The 24,059-nt window shown below is 38.3% G+C and overlaps 1 protein-coding gene across 1 annotated transcript in view; it reads left to right on the plus strand.

Annotated features, from left to right (window-relative positions):
* Ophn1 (oligophrenin 1) overlaps positions 1-24,059 on the plus strand; it is a 309,606-nt gene that overhangs the window by 114,725 nt on the left and 170,822 nt on the right. Inside the window, exons 4-5 of the mRNA XM_028770048.1 lie at positions 11,004-11,065; positions 22,901-22,972. Of these exons, the coding sequence (XP_028625881.1) occupies positions 11,004-11,065; positions 22,901-22,972 (134 nt within the window). The remainder of the gene's footprint in view (positions 1-11,003; positions 11,066-22,900; positions 22,973-24,059) is intronic.

Consider the following 24,059-nt stretch of genomic DNA (forward strand, 5'->3'; position numbering starts at 1 on the left):
ACACACACACACACACACACACACACACACACACACACACACACACAGAGAGAGAGAGAGAGAGAGAGAGAGAGAGAGAGAGAGAGAGAGAGAGAGGCAGAGAGAGTTTTCTTTCTTTTATGTCTCAGCTACAGTTTCCCGTCCTCTTTTCCGTCCTCTTCCCCCAGGCTTTCCTGTACCTCTCCATATCCCCATTCATTCCTCCTCTGTTTCTCTTCAGAAAAAGCCAGGCCTCCCGTGGATATCAACTAAACATGGCATGCCAAGTTGCAGTAAGACTAGGTATCCACTATTAAGGCTAGACTAGGCCACCCAGTAGGAGGGAAAGAATCTCTAAAGCAGGCAACAGAGTCAGAGATAACCCCTCCTCCCACTGTTTAGGAGTCCCACAAGTAAGAAGACAAAGCTACACAACTGTAACATATATACAGAGGGCCTAGGTCAGTCTTATGCAGGCTTCCTGGTTGTGAGCTCCTCAATCATTGTGAGCTCCTATGAGCCCAGGTTGATTGATTCTGTGCATTATTTTGTGTTATCTTTGACTCACCCGTGGCTCCTACAATCCTTCTTCCCCTTCTTCTACAGTATTCCCCAAACTCCACCTAATCTTTGGCTGTGGGTTTCTACATCTGTTTCTATCAGCTGCTGGAGAAAGCCTCTCTTATGACAATTGGGTTAGGCCCCAATCTATGGGTATATCAGAATATGATTAGTAATAATTTTCTACATTAGACCTTCCAGCTATCCAGACTCTGGCTACTGTCTCACACCTCCCAAGGCAGTGTCATGGGGAGGATGGAGGAGAGAATTCTGGAAGAGACGACTGCAATCTGGGAAGGGGGAATCTCTGGGATGAGTTAGAAATTTAGTACAATGGAAACTCTCAGGAATCTATGAGGGTGACCCTAGCTAAGACTCCTAGTAATGGGTGGTAAGGAGCCTGAACTGGCATCTGTAATCAGGCAAGAATTCCAATGCAGCAATTGGGACACCAATCTAGCCATAAAACCTTTGCTCTACAATTTATCCTGCCTATTAGATGTGCTGGGATTTTATCTTATTTATTTTTTATTTTTATTATTATTATTTTTTTTGTGGCAAGAGTCTCACTATTTTTGTCTAGCTTAGAATCCATTATATAGACTAGGCTGGCCTAGTACTAATAGAGACATACCTGTGTGTGCATCACTATACTGTTGGTCTAACTTCTTTTCTTTTTCTGTCTTGCTTAAGTGGGATTTTAAGTCAATCTTGATTCATAAATTTATGTATATGTGTACTTTTCATAAAGAACCACCTTTGAGTTCTCTTTTTGTCTTGTTTGTCTCAGCATAATTTTCTGTAGTTTTTTGGAATCATATTATACATATACCTTAATTTTTCTTCATACACACAATTAAAATGTATTTCAAAAATTTCTTGCAATATATTTCGAGATTTTTCACTTACCTCAATTCCTCCCAGATCTCTCTCACCTCTCTACCTGCTCACTTCATGTTTTTTTTTCTTTCAAAACCCTATGAAAAACTATTTTTTAGTTTGTCTGTCATACTTAAAATTTTTTTACATTCTGCTTCTTTTACATAATGCAATGTCATAGACATTTTATTGCGTTCATAAAATTTTATGTAATGTTCTTTTAAAGAAGCTATAGAATTAGTCCATTAAGTGATACATACAATCATTTCTTAGATACTTTTTAGACATTTTAATTGGTTTTAGTTTTTCACCATCATTAATAATGCTGAGTGCCTACCTTGACTCTAAAGTCTTTTCCTCTTGTGGTCTGGGATTTTTTTCTAATGGATTTTCTAGGTAAAAAGAGTGTAGGCAGTTGTAAGCCATCTGATCAATATTGCCAACATTATGGAAAGATTATGATACATTTTGGAAGGTACTGTTTATTTTAACATTGTAAAATGTTTGCTTACTCTTATTGAACTTCAATTTTCTCATCACTACAGCGATAAGAATGATTGATATTAGACATGATTGATATTAGACCTTTCTTAGCTTTTTGTTATTTTCTTCTTGAAAATTTCCAGGGAGTGTTAATTCTTGCCCAAATCTCCTTTTAATATTTAGGAGCTGCTTGACATTATTAAAGAATGTGGCAGACAATTTTCCTATTTTTTTTATCTGAAGAAGGAGCAAGAAGTGCTCTCTAGTGACTCTTCTCTTCTACAGCACGCTACTGCATGATTTGGGCTCCTTATTAAAGCCATTAATTTCTTTCCTTTTCACTTTGAAAAACAGGATATCATATGACAATAAATAAAGGTAACTATGAGAAGAGAGGGAGAGAGAGAAAGAGAGAGAGAGAGAGAGAGAGAGAGAGAGAGAGAGAGAGAGAGAGAGAGAAACATTTGGAGGACAAATGAATAGATATAAAAAAAGGATGTGACATGGGCATTTTGGCTGTTTCTAGTTACACCTTGTTACCTTCAATCTGTAGAATAAGCATTGACATTGAAGTGCAACTCCTTTCTGGCAATGTAGTCAGCTTTGTGACTTTGTCATAAAGTCACCCTTGTCCAGTGATCTTGAACAATCAAGTTCCAATTTTTGTTTTCAGTTTCCTCAGGACTAAAATAATCTCAGCCCTGATGGTCCCTGCCTATGATCCCGGTATTCAATTATTAATATAGGTTTACAAACCTGGACTACATAGTAAGTTCACGGCTAGTCTGAGCTACATAGTAAGACCACATTGTTCAAAATAAAAACAATGAAATTAGTTAGTTGGAGTAAGAGAGCAGAACCATGAGATTTTGGATAGTAAATATCTGGAATACAGATGCTGTCTTGACTATTTGTTGCCTCATGCCATATATTTTAGTAAGATTTTGGAGTCCACCGTCAACAAACACATTTAAAGTACATTTTTTAGGCAAGACAGAGAACAACAAACTTTTAAAAAAATATTTATTTACTCAAATCAGCACCTCAATATTTAGTTCAGGTAAGCTTCTATGTAATTCACTGTGTAGTTGTCGATGAAAACAAGGAAGGAAGGGAGGAAGGAAGGAAGACAGAAAGAAAGGAATGAATGGGCAACAAACCCATAACTCTTATGTCAAAATGGACAAGAGGTAGTTTATTCTAGAACTAAATATGAATGTTGTTTTTCTGGGAGCTTTTGCTCACATAGCTTACACTGACCTCGAAATTGCAATCCTGCCTCCCCTGTGCCACTATTCCCAGTTAGGTTCTTCTAGACTCAGTAACTTAACTCTAAATTAATTTAACAATTACTGAAGACCTCATTAATGGAAAGTCAGGATCAAGATCCTGGTGTGTTAAATGCATGCCTATAAACCTAGACCTTGGGATATGGAGGCAGGAGGATCAGGAGTTGAAGGCTAACCTTGTCTGCATAGTGAGTTCAAGGTCATCTTAGGGTACCAGAGACCCCTACCCCCACCCCTGTCCTAGAGAAAAGAAGGATCAAGCTGGATATGACAACATATGCTCATATGCTTGTAATCTAAGTACTTGGCAGATTAACACAGAAGGATTACATCAAGTTTTAGGCTTCAGAAAATACAAAACCAACAAATCAAAAAAGTAAATAAGATTGGGCAGAGGAAGTAGCCCATTCATCGGTACCCACTCAATGCCAGTGTTCTTGTCTAGGACATATAAAACCCAGGTTCAGTTTGATCTTTAACAAAATGTCTGATAATGTCTCGGGAGTACTGGTGGAGAAGTCAACTTCAAAAATGTGATCATCTATAAAAGCAGCAAATGCACTGGGAAACATTTTCATCCTTAACCTTTTCTTAACTTTTCAGAACTTTATCTAAATGAATGCAGCAACAAATAACAGTGTATTCAGCTTTAAAAATGAGTTAATATTTGGAACAACAATGAGCTTCGTGGCATTTTATCTTGGTGTGTGTTCCCATTGCCTTTAAAAATGCTGTGCGGTAACTTTGAAAACTAATTGCATAATCCTAGAACATGTGAAAACCATGATTTTTGTAGCCATTCGAGAAAGCAGAATGACTTTTCACTTCCCCAAGTTCTGGGAATTATGGTTTCTACAACTTGTCTTATTTGAAATGACTCAGAGCTTACTTGTTTCCAAGTGTTTTTTTTTCCTGAACATTTTAAAAATAAAATTGGGTGGGTAGGGAGGTTGGGAGAGGATCTGGGAGGAATTGGTAGAGGGAAGAAACATGATCAAAACATATTTTATTATTTTTTAAAATAAATATGAAAAGGGTATACTCAATAGGAATGGTTTAGAACTCCAGTTACTACAGGCAGCAGAAAGAAAAAAAATAGCAAATAAATTTCTGGACAGTAATCATATAAGGTAAAAGGAGAATAAGCACCTTTGAGAGCTCTGGAAAGATGTGGCATATTCTTGGAACTCTTGGTCATGTGTATGTATAGAGCTTTGTACATCCCCAGTGTTAGGTAGAAAAGAACTGAGAAAGCCCTGTTCTGCCACTTTTAGAAGACTTGAGTCTCTGAACAAGAAGCAAGTGAAGGCTGGAACAGAATTGTAAATTGCCTGGCTCCATGCTGAAAGCACACCCTCAAACATATACAGAACAGTTCAACAGTCTGTGTCAATTAGGGTTTCTATTGCTGGGGAGAGGCTCCATGACCAAGACAACTCTTAGTAAGTACTACATTTAATTGGGGCTGGCCTACATGTTCAGAGTTTTAGTCCATTATTGTCATGGTGGGAATATCGGCAGTGTGCAGGCCAGGCAGTGTGCAGGCTGACTTGGTGATGGAGATGGAGCCCAGAGTTCTGCACTTGGATTGGCAGGCAACAGGAAGAGAAACTGAACCCCTGGGACTGGCTTGAGCTTTTGAAACCTCAAAGCCCACACTCAGTGAAACAGTTCCTCCAACAAGGCCATATCTCCTAATAGTGCCCCTTGTTCTGGTGCTACTGAGGGCATTTTCATTCAGATTGCTACATTCTACTCCCCCGGTGCCCATAGGCTTGTAGCCATATCGTAATGCAAAATACATTTAATCCTATGTCAAAAGTGCCTACAGTCTATCACAGTATCAGCACTCTTTAAACATCCAAAGTTCCAAGTCTCTCCCAAGACTCATGAAATCTCTTTAAGTGCAATCCTCTGTGAATTCAAAAGAAAAAGTCAGATACTTCCAACATACAATGACAAAGAATATACACTATCATTCCAAAATGGAGGGCAGGTAGCATAGTGAAAAAATACCTGGGCAAAGCAAGACTGAAAAACTAGCTAGGCAAACTCCAAACACCACACTTCCATGTCTGGAGTCAAAGTGTTCTTCAGATCTGCAACTCCTTTTAGCTTTGTTGACTGCAACATACTTCTTTCCCTTGGGCTGGTTCCACTCCTTGTTACCAGATCTCCTTGGCAGATATCCCACAACTGTGGCATCCCCAACATCTCAGGGTCTCTAAGGCAATCCAGGATTCACCCTTACAGCTTCATGTAATCACCTCTCTAGACTTCCATGCAGGGACACCTTTGTAACTTTAAGTTTTTCTAACCTTATTTTTAATAATGACTCTTAAATGCTTTAACCTCCCTTGTAGCTTACCACTCACCAGAGGTAGTGGAGAAGAAAGGATACAGGGGGTGGGGTGGAGGGAAGTGGACCTGTTTAGAAAGGTTCTTTGGAGCAACTCCCATCTGTGTTGTCTGGAAATCAGCAGTTCAATTTAACAGATTAGCAGGCAGCAGCAGCTCAGTCCACTTGCAAACACCTCATAGTTACACCAGAAGTCCAATTCCTTAGAGTTGGGTTAGCAACAGTGGTGACATCTCTGAGTCGCCAAGTCTAGCAGAGACAGACAGGCCTCAGCCTCACCTCTAGTCAGCAGGAAAGACGCCAGGAGAAGTTCTCTGCTATACCTCTCTCAGGGAATCAAAGATCTGCGAAGACGAGGCTCACTAACATTACACAGCTAGCTCTATAAGCAAGCCTAGGTCTGTCTTCACGACTCCTTGGAGTCCTATTTATACCCTTCAATCATCACGTGTCCTCCACATGCCTTGCCTCAGCACGTGCATTGAATCAGCCTGAGTCCTTGGAAGCCACAAGAAACTGCAGCACACCACCAGAAGTGTTTTGGTGCATTTCTCTCTATGGAGCCCCAACAAATGTAGCTCAACTACACAATGTAAGGTGGACCAGCACATGCATGTTGTTAACAAAGACTCCTTCATCACGTGCCCTTTCACGTGCTTGCTTTAACAGAACATCCTTTCTCCTGTGTCTGCTTCAGAGAAACATTCCTTCATGAGTCGGCCTTTGTCTTTCACACCTGTGTCTACTTTAACAAAAAACGTTCCCTCATGTGTTTGCCCCAGCAAAACACCATTCAACAGACTTTCCAAAGAACCGTTAAGTTTCCACTTTATACCTTTAAAACAGTGGCTTTTCTTAGTTGAGGAGGGAGATCCCATGATGCCTTTCTTGTATCCTTGACTCTAAAGCCAGAACCATGTGGTCATAGTTGCCAAGTAGTGCTGCTTTCTGGGGCTAGAACATGGACCCCTTGTTCAAATATGTTTCTACCAGCTTACTGTTTTCCATGGCTTCCTTTTCTGCCTAATCTTGACTGTTCTGGAACTTGCTCTGTAGACCAGGTTGGCCTTGAACTCTGAGATCTGCCTGCCTCTGCTTCTGGAGTGCTGGGATTAAAGACGCACCACCACACCCACCATTATGCAGTTCCTTAACTCCTGTCTACTTCCTTTTCATAAATTGGAAGCTTAGCTGGGTGAGGTCTTGCTCTGAGGTCAGCACTCCCTTTATTTCATTTAGCATCAGTCTTTTATTTAATCTGTTTACATTTCCTGGTGCTCCCTTTCTCCTCAAACTGTACTTTTAGTATTTTTCCTTGCTTAGCTTGCTTCTTTTAATTTTAGATTTTCATAAGCATGGCTACTAATAACCAAGCATCACAGTAAATACTAGGCTGTCTAGAAATCTCCTCTGCCAAAGCTGTTTATCAAGATCTCTTCAAGTTATCTTCAGGCAGATATTTTCAACAAGGGCAGAAAACAGCCACTTTTTTTATGTTTTATGAAAATATCACAACAACAATCTCCTCTGAACCCCTTTGAGCTGGACCCCCATAGTTCAAGCCATTCTCAGCACCACTCTCTTCCATGCATCCTTCTAAAATGGCCCATTTAACTCTGCTTAAAGTGTCCAATTGCTATTCTAGTCTAGAGCCCCAAAGTGTTCCATATTCTTCCTTGTGGTCAGGCCAATCACAGCAGTACCCTAGTCCCTGGTACCAACTTTCTATTGCTGTGATGAAACTCCATGACCAAAAAGCAAAGTGGAGAGGAAAAGGTTTATTTAGCTTATGCTTCCACATTTCAGTTCCTCATTGAAGGAAGTCATGACAGGAATTCAAACAAGACAGGACCTTGGAGGCAGAAGCTGATGTAGACCACGGAGAGGAGCTGCTTACTGACTTGCCCTCCATGGCTTGCTCAGTTTGCTTTCTTCTAGAAGCCAGGACCACCAGCCCAGGGATGGTTCCACCCACAATGGGCTGGGCTTTCCTTCATCAGTTGCTAATGTGCTTTACAGAAATGTTCTTTAAAGAAAATGCTCTACAGCTGGATCTTATAGGGGCTTTTTTACTTGACGTTTCCTCCTTTCATATAACTCTATGTATCAAATTGACATAAGACTAGCCAGCACAGGCACAGTCACAGGCATTTATTGGTTTAGACTGTTTAAAGGAATCTCTTCTCTGGTTCTGGAAGCTGCTTAGTCAGATTATATGTTCAAGACCTGTCTGGTCTATACAGTGAGTTAAAATTCAGCTTGGCCTACTTAGTGTAGTCCATGCTTTTCTTAAAGCCAAATGAGGTTTGGGGGCGTAGCTCAACTAAGGTGTATCATTTGCCTAGCACACATGAAACTTTAAATTTAATCCCTAGTATTGAAAAGGAAATGGAGAATGAATTTTCTTTCTTGGATAGAGATTTTAGTGACCTAATATGACAGACTACAGTCTTTATGAAGCCATTGAATAAAGAGCCTAATAAGAGCAGCAAACCTAGGAAAGGATTGGGAATCTGCTTTTTATAATTGTCACAATACATTACTTAAAATATTTTTCATAAAAAATATATATGGAGTGAAATTGCAAAAAGTAATCCACTACCACAGGAAGTAAATGTGATTATAAGAAACTGTTCCTGAGGATCTCAGATATCGATTTCTTTGACAAATACTTTTAATTGACTATTTTAAATACATTTAATTAAACGAAACCATGTGAAAAAAATTGAATGAGAACTATTTCTCACAAAGAACATCAATATAAAGACTGAAAATATTTTTTTAGACGGAAACAGCTAAATATTTACATTTTAAAAGTACAATGAATTAAATTCACCACAGTGGCTGAATATTTGACTTGTACATTGAATAGAAAAGATCAACAAATCCAAGGAGTAAAGAAAGGAAAATAATTGAAGGCACCCATTTGAAGACTTGGAGCAGTTACTATATTACGGATTAAAGGGTTTTGCTGCTGTGAACAGACACCATGACCAAGGCAACTCTTATAAAGGAAAACATTTAATTGGGGCTGGCTTACAGGTTCAGAGGTTTAGCCATTATCTTCATAGTGGAAAGCATGGCAGCATTCATTCAGACATGGTGCTGGAGAAGGAGCTCAGAGTTCTACATCTTGATCCAAAGGCAGCCAGGGGAAGACTGGATTCCACACTGGGTGGAGCTTGAGTGTATATGTGAGACCTCAAAGCCCACCTTCATAGTGACATACTCCCTCCAACAAGACCACAACTACTCCATTAAGGCCATATATCCTAATAGGGCCACTCCCTATGGGCCAACCATTCACACACATGAGTCTATGGGTGTCATTCCTATTCAAACCACCACATTTGTTTGATTGTGTGAAATACAATTAGAAAATAGTGGGAGTGGTGGAAAGTAAAAAAAAAAATGAACTTAGGGCTTGGCAGATGGCTCAGTGATTAAGAGCACTTGCTGTTCTTCTAGAGGTCCCAGGTTCCATTACTATTGGCCACATGGTGTCTTACAATGGTCTGCAACACCTGTTCTAATCTAGGGGATCCATGTCCTCTTCTGTCCCTCACCTAAGAAGTGTAGAGGATTCTCCTTTCAAGTGTGTGTAGAATATTTAAGTGATCCTTTGTTAAATCAAAAAATAGGCATCAATAAATGCAAACAGTAAAAAAGTGTCTCCTGACCCTAGTTGATTAGCAACTAATAACAGCAAGTTTTGAAATGTACAAATTTGTGGGAATTAAATAGCACATTCCAAAATAATTAATAGATTAAAGAAGGAATCTATCAGAAGTCTTTTTCTTAAAAAGCATTAATTTAGGGACTGGATATGTTATTGCAGGCTTGTAGTCCTAGCACTCGGGAGCCTTAGAAAGACCAGCTACACATCTTGAAACCAACCAACCAATCAAACAAACAAATATCTGGACACATTTGTTTGCCCAGGATTCCATGTTTTCTACAATTGAGATTCCATTTGAGAATATTTTTTGCTGCTTGTGGTGGGAAGTTGGGGAATTTGAAGACACAATAAAATCTATTTATCTTGAGTGCGCGAAAAAAAAATGAAACCCAGGGTGGAGAAGTGAATTGCTGTCACCTTGCCAGTAAGTGGCAGAATTGGCTCTAGAAGGGGGGAATGATAGTATTAGCTACTTCATGTACATAGTCCACATTTGCAGCATAATTTGGTTGTTATAAAGAACTAGACACTTACATAGATGATCATGACTGTTGATAAGTAAGGCAGCTGAAGCTTAGAGATGTCAAGTCATTTACACAAAGTTGCTGAGGAAGCAAATGATAGAACAAAACTTCCAGTCCAGGCTTACTTCTCTCTAAAATTTGTCTTCTCTTCCTTTATAGTGTTCACTAAGCTAAAATCATTTAATACCCCATCTAATTTATTTTAATATGTATGTTCATTGCTCATCTGTGACACTGTAAAATCTATATCAGTAGAAATACTTAAAAACATAATGCAAGGAGATAGGTTTAGGGTTAAGATAGAAGAAAGGAACTTTTATAACTTGTTTTCTGAGACACATGGATACCCTCTAGCCCAGGTTGGCCTTGTTCTTACTCTGTAGCCAAGGGTCACGTTGAGCTTATGACCCTAACACAGTTTTGTTTGTTCATACCAGGAGAGAAGCCCCTGATAGTTCTAAGTATGATTATGAGGTTTAAATACAATATTGTCTGTGAAATAACTCTCTCTAGTTGGGAGTTAGCAAAAAAAGACAAAGGCAAAGAAGAGCAATATTCAATAGGTCCTGAACCTGTCATCTTGTGTCCTGTAGATCTGATGTCATTATCTCGCAATTCTCTGAAACTAAGGTACTGGTTCCTATGTCCCCTTACAAAGATCTTTGCCTACTCATCAATATGTACTGAGACACCAAATCTTTTGGGTTCAAACTTCATATTAGAGAAACTGATGTAAGGTTGAACTCAAGTTAACTAACAGGCTGATCCCTAGAACCAGTTTCCAGGTTACCCCCCAACAAGACCTGCATCTAACACCAGTTTCCAGGTTATTCCCCTACAAATCTGTACCTCCAGGTTAAAAGACTGCCCCTGACACTTCACTTCCTAACAACTGCCAATCAGGAAAAAAGCAGAAGTTCAGTTTATGGTTTGGCTCCCAGCACCAGTCACTTATAATAAAGGCCAGAATGGCTCCCCCCAATCAGATGTGTACCATGCAAGATAACCCTTCTTGCCTCTATAAATGCTTGCCTAAAACTGGGCTTAGGGCCCCCTCCCATTCTCCTGTGTTAGAGACAGTGATGTGGCCCAAGCTTGAGCTTGAATAGAGACCCTAATGCAATTGCATCGGATTCGGCTCCTTAGTGAACTTTTGAGGTTCGTAGGACACGAACGTTTTGAGGTTTTGAACGTTTCATGGGACAACAGTACCATTACTAATTTCCTTTGATCTTTTCTTCTCTTACCAGCGGAATCATTCAAGGAATTTGCTGAATTGCTCAATGAAGTAGAAAACGAGAGGATGATGATGGTAGGTCACTGTATTGGTAAGGGGTTCTGTAAAGCAACAGAATCGTTTGGACGAGTATATATTGAAAGGGAATGTATTAGATTAACTTACTCTATATGGATGCCTAGTTCAACAATGCACATTGGAGAGGCTGGGAACCTAGTAGCTGCTCAATCAATAAGGCCAGATGCCTCAGAAATCCCAATATAGCACTGAAGGATTTCTGAAGCATCTCTGGTTTTTAGTCCGTGTTAGAAGGCTAAGAAGCTGGGTTCTAATATCACTAAGGGGTGGCAGTCACAGTTGCCATATAGGGTAGAGCTGTTTTCCAGCAGGCAGTGAAAGGTGATCAGACAAATCACACCACTACTTTTCCTTCAGAGCTCTTTGTATCTGGATCACCACTTTGGGGGATGGTCTTCCTCTGTTCAGTTTATCCTTTCATGAAGTACTGTCACCCACATTCCTGGGGTATCTTACTGGATCCCAGATTCAATCAAATAGACTAACCATAATAAGTGTCTTTTTCAGAACAGAACTAAAATTTTATTAATTCTCACTCAATTCATCATTTTCTTTTAATTTTTGTATTTTTTTTGGGATGTGACTGTTTTGCTTGTATATATGTTTGTGTCTCATATGCATGTCAGATAACCTACAGAGGCCAGAAGAGGGATCCCTTGGAACTGAACTTACATATTGGTTGTAACTCACCATGTGTGTATGCTGGGAATTGAACCTGGGTCCTTTAGAAGGGCAATTAGTGCTCATAAACATTTCTAAAATGTCATCATGAACTATAAGATCACCCAACTTTACTTATTCTGATATCTCTTATGAGTTTGGTACATTTGGGTCTGTGATTTTTGAAGGATTCAAGATCTTTAATTTTTTACCATGTGGGTATCTAGTCCCCTTTTCTCCACACCCACTCGGCATTTGTTGTTGGTTGTTTTGTTGATCTTTACTGTTCTGACTGCGGTAAGATGAATTATTAAAGTTGTTTTCATTTGTATGTCTCCAGTTGTTGGGGATGATGAATATCTTTTGAGATATTTTGTAGCCATTTTTATTTTGTTAGAGAACTGTCTGCTCAGATACCAGTCAGTATTCTTGAATGGATCATTTGTGGTTTTGACCTTTTTATTTTTTTATTTCTTAATATACTCTTGATGTTAGGTCTTGGTTAGATATATAAGTGGCAAAGATTTTCTCCAGTCACTTTCATAGGCTTCCTCTTTATTTAGATGATTGTTTCTTTAGCCACGCAGGAGCTTTTTATTGCTAGTAAGTCCCACTTGTCAATTGTTGACCTTAATTCTTGGGCAAATAGAGTCCTATTGAGAAAGTCCTTTCCTGAACCTATATGGTATAAGTACTGCTTGTATTTCCTTCTAGGAGTTTCAGCATTTCAGCTTTCACATTTAAGTGCTTGAGCCATTTGCAGGTAGTTTTTAGGCAAGGTGATAAATCCAGGCCTAATTTCATTCTTCTTTAAATGGAATTCCAGTTTTTCCAGAATCATTTGTTGAAGATATTTTCTTTTACTTTTTTCAGTATATGTTTTTGTCACCTTTGTCAAATAATGAATTACTGAAGTTATGTGTGCTCATGTTTGGGTCTTCAGTTTTGTTCCATTGGTCCCCCGTGTTTGTTTTTGTGCTTTTATTACTATGATATGTTTTGAGATCTGGAATAATAATCTCTCCAACATTGTTCTTTTGACTACCCAGGGTCCTTTGTGGTTCTATATTAATTTCAGGATGGCTTTTCTATTTCTGTGACAAATGAGATGGGAATTTTGATTGAGATTGCACTGCATCTGTAAGTAGCTTTTGGTAAAATTGTCATTTTTATAATATTAATTCTACCTAACTATGAGTATAGGGTGTTTTTCCATTTTTTAGTATCTTTATCTCTTTCTTTGCATGTGTAAAGTTTTTATTATACAAGTACTTGACCTCTTTGGTTAGGTTTATTTTTAGATAGTTTATTTTCTTTGAGGCTCTTCTGATTGGGATTTCGTTCCATGATCTCATTCTCTATATGTTTATTGGTGGTGCGTAGAAAAGGTATTGTGCAAGCTGATTCCCTATTCTGCCATCTTGCTGAATTTGTTCATCATTTCTAGGAGTTTTCTGGTAGAATTTCTGACATATCTAATGTGTAATAAATAGCATATCATCTGCAAATAATGATAGTATGACTTTTTACTATTTGTTTCTTTTAAATTACCTTTTATCTTACCTTGTTCAGCAAATTTGTTTGGGGCAATAGCAAGGAAAAGGTTTGTTTGGCTACCATAACTAAGGTAGGAACTTAAACCAGGTGAGCAACTCAAGGCAAGAGCTGATCCAGAAGCCACACAAGAATTCTGCTTACTGACTTGCCCCTCATGGCTTGCTCAGCCTTATTTTTTTTCAAAAAATATTTTTTAAAAAATTTGAGGTAATAATTATAACATATCTCCTTCCCTGTCATCTCTCCAAACCCCCATTTCTTTCAAATTCATGAACTTTTAAATGCTTATGTATATAAGCATTTAATATATATATGTTATATATTATATATGTAATATATGTCATATATAATATATATGTAATATATGTCATATATGTAAATACACACACACACACACACATACACACATACCTGCTAAGTTTATATGTTACTTGTGTATATGTTTTCATCGCTGACCATTTGCTACCAGATGGCTTGCTCTTTCCTGATGAAAACTATTTTTCCTGTTCTTGGTATTCATTAACTACCTGTAAGTCTTTGTCTAGTACTGAGGCCTGTGGTCTTTTACTCCCCTCAGCATTTCTTAAAAGATTATCCTTTCCCAATGCAAATACTTCCTTTGTTTCTTCTGTTTTTGGTTAGTGGATACATTCTTTTATTTTTTTCTCTAGTTCCACATTGTGTTCATTACTATCACTTTGTAGTAAGCCTTAAAAATAGGCTAACTTTAGAATCAGTTTGCTAATGTTCCCAAAGTAAGTTGCTAACATCTTCATTGAGGTGACACTGAATCTATAGATCCAGCTGGAGAAACTGCTATCTTAAAAATGGTGACTCTTTGTGTCTAGATAGATGGGTCATCTTTCTATTTACTAATCTTACTTGATACATTTTATCAATTTTTTGTAACTTATTTATGAAGGTATTTTGCATCTGTTTCTAGATTTGGGCCAAAGACAATTTTCTGTTTCAGATTCTAACCATTTTAATGGATTTAAAGATAATCTTGACCTTAGTGTAACTGTCGTTTCTTTTGTAACGGCCGTCAGGTTCTGCTACTTTGTAAAGGTCGGCCGGTTCTGCTGCTCCGATCCGCAGGTCAGGGTCTAGCAAGAGAGAGAGTGGGGACGGAGGAAGGGGGAAAAAGGGGCGAGAGACGCAAAAGATAGATACAAGACAGAGTCCGGTGGAGTCTCTTCAAGTCTCTTCTTTATTCTCCTCTCTTCTATATATATTCTCCTACTTTCTTCAGTCTCCTGACACCTCTCACTTTCTCACTCCTTCCACCTTCTACCTTCTACCTCCTACTTCCTACTTCCTACTTCCATCTACCTCCTACCTTCTACCTCCTGCCTCCTCAATAGAAGGGAAATCCTGGGTATTTATACCCTTTACCACGTGACTTGCCCTCGTGGACAAGCTCAACTGAAGCCACTACGTCACATGCCTTGTAGCCATGGATACCAGGAGCACCTTGCAGCTGGGGGCATTAAACAGTGTAACAAGATGTTTATCAGAGTGCGCTCAGCTATTGCAGGCTGTTGAAACAAGTCTCTTGTAAGGGTATATGGCTCAAGATGGCTGTAAAGATGATAGCCACTTTGAAATTTTCTTCTAAAGACGGTAGGGAGAGGCAGACGAGTGTTTTCACTCAAGCCTCATAGATGGCTTGCTAGCTCAGGCAGACTTAATTGAGTATTCTCTAATGATAGAGCATCCTTGGCCCACTGCCCATATGGTTCTCAGAGGCATTGACCTCTAGCATTCAGCTGCACATGAAAAACGTCCAGCTTGTCTTTCTCCACAGCACTTGCAGCATCCTCATTTTTTTTTGTTTTCTTCATAGAAAAATGTCTTAGGGTTTCTATTGCTGTGATGTAGCACCATGATCAGAAAGCAAGTTGGAGAGGAAAGAGTTTATTTGGCTTACATTTCCATATTGCTATTGCTGTTCATCACCAAAGGAAACCAGGACAAGCAAGGCAGAAACCTGGAAGTAAGAGCTGATGCAGAGGTCATGGGTGGGTGCCCCTTACTGAGTTTCTTCCCCTGGCTTGTCCAGCCTGCTTTCATAGAGAACCCAGGATCGCCAGCCCAGGGATGACACCACCCACAGTGTTGTGGGTGCTCTCCCATTGATCACTAATTGAGAAAATGTCCTACAGCTGGATCTTAAGAAGGCACTCCCTCAACTGAGGTTCCTTTCTTTCTGATGACTCTAGCTTGTGTCAAATTAATACAAAAGCAGCCAGTACAATTGACCCCTTGTCAACACAAACACATCACTATTAGGCCACAGCTCTTTCTTATTGATCCCTATGATCTTACATTAAAAACATAAATAACTTTAAAAATCCCACATCCTTTACAAAATCAAACACGTTAAAATTTCAGTCCCTGTCTCTTGACTCTATTGTCTGCCTTTGGATTCCTTTTCCCTAAAAGGGCTATCCTGTCAAGCCTCAGTAGGAGAAGATGCACCTAGTCTTACTGCAACTTGATATGCCCAGGCATGTTGATATCCATAGGAGACCTCTCTTTTTCTGAGGAGAAAGGGGCAGGTGCACATGGGGAGGGGAGGGGGAGAGTGAGGGACTGGGAAGAGACCTGGAAGGGGAAGCTGATATCGGAATGCAAAGTAAATAATTAATAGAAAAAAACCCTTAGCTCAAAAATAATTTAGTCTCTTTAAAATCACTAGTTTCCTTTAAAATCCAGTATCTTTTAAAATTCAAAATCCCTCATTTGTGGGCTCCAGTAAAATTAAAAGAAAAAAAAACAACAAATACTTAAGGGAAAAATCAGGGTACAGTCACAAATCAAAGCAAAAATCAAACTCCCACTGTTCAATGTCTGGAATCCACTCATGATCTTCTGGAGTCCTGCAAAGGGCTTGGATAACTTCTTCAGCTCTGCCTCCTGTAGTACATACAGCTTCTAGGCTGTATATATTGGGGAATATATACAGCTTCTAGGCTGTGGCTGGTCTCACTCTGCCACTGCTGCTGTTCTTGGTGGTCATCCCATGGTACTGACATCTCCACAACAGCTGGGGTTCTCTGCTGCAAGTGGGCTGCACTTGTACCAACTGAGGCTCCTTTCTATCTGATGATTCTAGCTTTGGGTCAAGTTGACAAAAAACCAGCCAGTACACAAAGCCTTACACTACTGGAGCAGGAATCATATTTTGAGATGTTTTCCTTACTCTTCCTCCTGGTTCTCTGTCACACATTTATGTTTCACAGTTTTATATCCTTTCTAAAATTGGAATCTGAAGCAAATTTGTGATAACAAACAATAAGGAAGTTCATGGCCCAAGAACATGACAATGGTTCTTGCTTGGTCATCTCCATAAATGAATGTAGATTGTGGCAGGAGCTACGAAGAGAGAAAAGGTGGAGAACCCAGCTGTGGTGTTCTTCAAAGCAGTCGTGGGTAGCTCTAGTATGTCAGAAGTGGTGTGTAAGCATCTGGATTGTAGACTTCCTGTATAATGAGGAAGCCTGTCTGTATGCTTTTCTTACTCAGAAGGGAGTTTTGTTGGTCATGTACAAAGTCTATGTTTGAGGAATGGCGGAAATAACATTAAGAGGCCCACACCACTGCAAACAATGTAGTTTTGAAGCCAATTTTGGTAGCTTGTTTACTGTCAACGATTCCTGAGCAATCCTGTGATAGTAGAGTGGATACCATCTCTGTTTAGCTAGGCATTATTCAGCTTTAATTTTGTCATTATTCTGTTGGAACCTGATTCTCAACTTGTAGTGAGTTTAGATTAGAGTTTCTCCTGGTTGTGCTTCTATTCAGATACAGAGTTGTTGGTGTTGCTTTTCATAGCAAGCTCACAAAACTTAATGCACTGATCAGGAAGACAAAGATAAAGCTTACTTAAAAGGGATTCTTTGGGTGGTTGCTGAGCTTCTAAGACATTTAAGATTAAACAATGAAACAAGGATTTAGCATGTTTTGTTCCCATAGTCCCAGATTTTTTTTTTTCTGGCAGAAAAGAGTATTATAAAAACTGAATGACAAGGTTCCAGTTATCAGTTGTATTGAGGGAGACTGGGTGTTGTTGCCAATTCACTTTCAGTGAAGCATATGCAAATATATAATAGCCTAGATTGTCTATTAGAAATTGCTTATACACTTGCTTGTTAAGGGCAGTCCTCCTTGAACATGAAAAACTGGCAACTGTGCTCTCCAAGGCCCATCTGAATATATAGGCCCAACTGGGCATCTATACAATAATCACTATGAGTGGCATGTTTACTTCCTGTTCAGAGTCAAGACTTCCTTGGTGTTTCAGAGTCACATTTTACATGTTATTTCTGTGAAATTGGAGCTAGTTTTTAAAATCATCTGTTTCTTCATGAAAATCTATTCTAAGAACTAATGGCTTATAGTAAAATTACTTAATTATAGGCAATTCATTAGGGGTCATTGAGTCTCTCTTCTTCGCTATGTAGTTAACACTCATTGAACACATGGCTTGTTTTAGCAGTTTGAAATGACGTTCTTGGCAAGCTTGGAAGCCTGGGTTCCTCTGGTAGGAGACATTGACCAGAGTGTCTGCATTGAGTCTCAGGGCCATTCAACAGTTTTATTATTATTATTATTGTTATTATTATTATTATTAATATTATTATTGAATACCAACTCATGTCTTGCATAAGAAGAATGCGGAGTCAGACTTCCAAGAGAACTGGGTAGCCTCTAGTGGACAATTATGACCTAAAGTTAGAAGTCACTTAGTGTCAGCTCTGGTTGAATGGTTCAAAACAGTAACAAGCCCTGACACATTTGGGGTGGGTGGGGGTCTGAGGTCTCATCTTTCAGTGGAAGGCATGTTGTAAAAAGTAAGATCATGTTTTAATATTGCTACAATAATAAAGAAAAAATGCCTTACTAAATAGTTCTTAATTTTCTCCAAGTGAGTAAACAAAACCAAAATTCTTTATAACCCACAATCCAGTGAAGTATAGAATGTGGTAGACAAGAAATTCCTTGTGTAGTTTTCATTGGATGAAATATGAGTATGAGTTTTGGCATAAATTATGAACCTCTGTAGAAAAACCTCTGAAGAGAGAGGAATCATGCAAGATGAATATATGGTTTATTTCCGTTGGCTGATGCATGCAGTTAGATATAGGGATATTAAGTGTCATACTGGGAGGGAGAAAAGTATTTGTCTAAGGAGGACCACATAGGATCTGGGAAGAGGTTATCTAGTAGATCAGTAGAGATGTGATGAGAGTTAAGAATCACAGAGGTTCTGGGAGACCATATAGGTAAGACGCCTGTTTTTATAAGAGGCAGCAAAGGTAAGAAATATTTCTTTTAGGATTTTTAATTGAAAATTTTATTTTGTTAAGAAGTACATACATGAGTATTTACATAATTTCCACCCATCCTCCCCCTGCCCACATCTAATTCCATGTCCTCCAGACTCACATTCAAATTCATAGCTTCTTTTTTTATTAATTATTGTTACACACACACACACACACAAAAGTTTTGGTTTCTATAAAAAACACAAAAATATTGTGAGAATATGTTTTTGTTTTACTCTTACATGTGGGATGTGGGGCTACTTCAGATTGTCCCAGAAACTGACTATGATTTGTTTCTTACTCTAGTAGAGGCATGGTTTTGCCAACTGCAGAAAATTTCTGCGATTATGTGACAGTTGGAATTCTGGGAACTCTTCAGAGGGTATATAAGTGCTAGGGCTCCAAGAGGCATGGTGGGTTGATGATTAGTTGCATGTGGTTTGTTAAGTAGTAGCATGCAAAGAAGAAGCAACAAGAAGAAATTATGTATCCTGATGGTGAAGATCAAATTTGCCCCAAGGAACAAACAAACAAGCCACATCTAACACAAGTAAATGGTAAGAAATAACCTCAGAGCTAAAATCAATAGAAATAGAGACAAATGGACAAAGAACAGAAACAGTACAGAAAAATTAATGAAACAAAGAGTTGATTCTTTGAGAAAAATTAGATTGACAAATCCTTAGCCCAATTGACTAATAGGCAGAGAGAAGGAATCCATAGTAACAAAATTAGAGATAGGCTGTATAACAATAGGCACCAAGGAAATCCAGATAACCATAAGGACATACTTTAAAAATATGTACCACATCAATTTGGAAAATCTCAAAGAAATTAATTAATACATTTCTTTATACAGATCACCTCTGAAGTTAAATCAAGATCAAATAAGTAATTTAAACATACCTATAACCCTCAGTGAAATGAAAGCAATAATTAAAAGTCTCCCACCTCCCCAAATCCCAAAGGCAGATGGGTTCTGCTAGTTATTCTATCAAAATTTCAAAGAAGAATTAACACTAATAGTCCTCAAAGTATTCCAGAAAAGAGAAACAGAAGGATGAGTGTCCACTCCTTTTTATTGGGTCACAATTTCCTTAATACATTAACCACATAAAAACCAAAGAAAGAAAATTACAGACCAGTTTCCCTTATGAACATATATGTATAAATTTTTGATAAAATACTCACAAATCAAATCCAAGAACACATTAAAATGTTCATCCACCATGATCAAGTAAGTTTCATCCCAGAGATACAGGAATGGTTCAGTTTACATAAATCAATAATGTAATCTACCATACAAATGGACTGAAAGACAAATCCTACATGATCATATAATTAGATGCTGAAGAGGTCTTTGGCAATTTCCAACACCCCTTCATAGTATAAGTTCTGGAGACACTAGGGGTATAAAAGGCATACCTCAAATAATAAAAGCAAATTTCAGCAATCCTACAGCCAAAATCCACTTAAATGGAAACTTTAAGCATTTACATTAAAACTTGGATCCAGACATGGTTGTCCACTCCCTCTACCTATTCAGTATAGTACTCAACCTCTTAACTAGAGCAATAAGAAAACTGAAGGAGCTCAATGGGATACAAATAGGAAGGCAAGTTGTGAAAGTATCTTCAATTGCAGATGATATGATTGCATATGTAAATGATCCTAAAAAATGCTACCAGGAAACTCCTACAGCTGATAAGTTCTGTCAGCAAATTAGCAGGATTCAAAAGAAAAAAAAATCAATAGCCTTCTTATATTTAAAGGAGAAATAGACTGAGAAAGAAATAAGGGAAGCAATATCCTTTACAGTAGGTTTGAAAACTATCTTGGAAACTGTAAGCAAGTAAAAGATTTGGATAATATAAAAACCTTTGAAAACCTTAAGACATTGAAGTAATGTACTGAAGAAGATATCAGAAGATGGAAGAATCTCCCATGGTCATGGATTAACATGATCAGTACAGCAAAAATTGCCATTCTGCCCAAAGCAATCTATATATCCAATGTAATCTCTGTGAAAATTCTTACACAATTCTTCATAGAAATTGAAAGGATAATTTTCAGCTTCATGTGGAGACACAAGATAGCTAAAACACTCATGAATAATGAAAGAAGTGCTTAAGGTCTCACCATCCCTGATGTCAAATTGTACTACAGAGCTATAGTTATAAAAACAGCGTGGTGCTGGCTCAAAAACAGATATGTTGATGGATGAAATATATTTGAAGACCCAGACATAATTCAAAACACCTATTGACACCTGATATTCTACAAAGAAACTAGATAGACATACCAGAAAAAAGACAGCATCTTCAAAAAAAAATTGTGCTGGTCAAAGTGGACAGCCGCATGTAAGATGAATCTTAATAGATCAACATTTGTCACCCTACATAAAACACAACTCCAAATGGATCAAAAATTCTCAACATAAGGCCAGGTACCCTGTGGGGAAAATTTTAGAGGCCGCCTCAGTGGCTGGGCCCCAGAGGGGCTTCTGCCGCTGTGGCGGGTCCCACATTCGGGAAGAATCCTATGGTTCCAGCGGCCTGGAGGCCTTGGCGGCGGCAGGCCTCAATAACACGAGGAAGTCCTTGGTTCCAAAAAGGTTTATTGTCATGGCGGATGATGGATGGATCTAGGCGTACCCCCCCAAAACTCAGGGTAGTCCTGAGCTATATAGGGAGGGAGAAAAGGGGAGGATTGGGGGAGAATATGGGGAAGGCATGTTTAATTTGCTCTGCCCTCTGGCCTTCATTAGTATGTAAATCCCTAGGGCCTGAGGCCTATAGCCTGGCTTATGTAATTCTATGGAGACCGTGACTGCTTTTCAGGATCCTGGGTTCTGGGGGGCGCCAAACTCCTGCAGAATCCCACCCAGGATCTGCAGAGTCTCGGGGTTCTAGGTACCTGCTCCACCATGACCCAGGATACCCTTACACAATCCCACAGTACCCTGTATCTGATAGAAGATAATGTAGGGTATAATCTTGAACTTATTGACATGGGAAAAGACTTTTTGTACCAAATGCTGATAGCACAGGCACTAAGAACAAACATTAATAAGTGGGACCTCATGAAACTGAAAAGCAAAGGACACCATCATTCAGATAAAGCAGCAATCTACAGAATGGGAAAAGATTCTTCCCACCTATACATACAATAGAGGACTAATACCCAAAATATATAAAGAACTCAAAAACTGGACATCAAGATAACAATTAAAATATGTAATATAGTCATAAACAGAATTCTCAATGGACGACACTCATATAGCTGAGAAACACTTAAGGAAATGTTCAATATCCTTAGCCAGCAGGGAAATGCAAATCAAAACTACTCTAAGATCTCATCCTATACATCTCAGAATGACTAAGATCATTAACAAAATGACAGCTCATGCTGGTGCGGATGTGGGGCAAGGGAAACACTTCTCCATTGCCAGTAGGAGTGCAAACTTGTATATCCACTATGGAAATCAGTGTGGTTGTTTCTCAGGAAGATAAGAATCAAATTATTTCAAGATCCAGCTATACCACTCTTGGGCATATACCCAAAGGATTCTTTATTACAAGAGACACTTTGTGAACCCTGTTCATTGCTGCTATATTCATAATAGGCAGAAATTGAAAATAACCTAGGTGTCTCTTAACAGAAGAATGAATAAAGAAAATGTAGTACATTTACTAAATGGAGTATTAATTAGCTGTTAAAATAATGAAATCATGAGATAGATTGGTTCCATCTTCCTGAGGAACTGCCATACTGATTTCCATAGTGGCTGTACAAGCTTGCATTCTCTTCAGCAATGGATGAGTGTTTCTCTTACTCTACATCCTTACCAGCATGAGATGTTATTTGTTATATTCATCTTAGACATTTGGAGAGGTGTAAGATAAAAACCTCAATATAGTTTTGATTTGCATATTCTTGATTACTAAGGATGTCAAACAATTTAAGTGTTCCTTAGCCATTTGAGTTTCTTCTTTTGAAAATTGTCTTTTAAATCTGTATCCCATTTTATTTGGGTTATTTGTTTTCTTGATATTTAGTTTTTTTGAGTTCTTTGTATATTTGGATATTAGTCCTCCATTGGATGTGTAATTGGTAAAAATCTTTTCACATTCTGTTAGGCTGGTACTTTTTATGAATGATGATGTCTTCTACCTTAATGAATTTTCATAAGGTCCTATTTATTAATTGTCCATCTTAGTGCCTTCATTTTCATTGAAGTCTAGCAGCTCTTTTAACCTAAATATTGTTTTTTTTTCCACTTTAGGTACAAAATGCCAGTGATTTGCTGATCAAACCCCTGGAAACTTTTCGGAAGGAACAAATAGGTTTCACAAAGGTATTTTTTTGTATTAAATGTATAATGTCCAATTTAATAGTAATCGAGTAGTTGTTAGGGCTACCAGTCATCATTCTGTGATAATATAGTCATTAACCATGTGAGGCCAGAAGATACTCAGATATCCTAGATTTTACCTTATTTTGGAATTTATCTCTCTGGGTGTTTCCAAAAGAGATTGGTATTTGAATTGCTTGGCTGCCCTAATTCTTTTTCTTTTTTTTTATTATTTTATTTTTTTAAATCAAATCATAATTTTTACTTATTCACACAGTGGTTATAAACACAAAAAGGCAGGACATGGGGAAGGGGATGACACCACAGCCTGGGTGTTCAGGGGGAGTACAGGTATCTTTCAGAACAGGGTATCGGCTGGGTGTTCCACTTTTAGAGTCATGTTCCACTTAGTAATGGGAATACATTCTGAGAAATGTATCTGTAGCTGATTGCTTCCTTATCATCGTAGAGAATACAGAACATTGAGTGTAGATCACTCAATAGAGTTTCTTGATACAATTAAGAAATGTAGTAAGCATGAGATTTTTGAAGCTATGCCAGCATGATATAGCATACTGTTTATATATGTTTTATAAGGCCTATACTTGACAATAATGATATAAGTATGGTATAGTAAACATACAACCTAGAGACATAGCTTTTTTTTCTTTTCATGCATTAAGTACACAAGTGGATGTACTACAGTGTCTATGTTATTGGGAACACAGTACAAAGCATCTGAGACATAAGCAATGCCTGATGCTATGATGCTAGTATGCTATAAGGGCATGGGAGTGTCACAAACTTTTCTGCCCTTTTATGATCTCCCTCATCTTTCTTTCTTCCTCATATCTCCTCCCATCCTCTATTTACTCTCCTCCCCTTCGGTACATCTCTTCCTTCCCATTTGTTTTCTTCACTTTTCAGACAAAATATTAGTGTAGACTAATTAAACTAATTTGTGTAGACTAATTACTCAGGGTAGACTCAAACCACCAATCTTAGATTTTTAAGGCCCTGAATGCTGGGTTTTCAGATTTGCCCCACCACAACCAATTCTGTTAATGGTCTTTTTGGGTCACTGACATGT

The sequence above is a fragment of the Grammomys surdaster genome, unplaced genomic scaffold, assembly GCF_004785775.1.
Source record: "Grammomys surdaster isolate TR1022 unplaced genomic scaffold, NIH_TR_1.0 197, whole genome shotgun sequence".
In the NCBI taxonomy this organism is placed as follows: Eukaryota; Metazoa; Chordata; class Mammalia; order Rodentia; family Muridae; genus Grammomys; species Grammomys surdaster.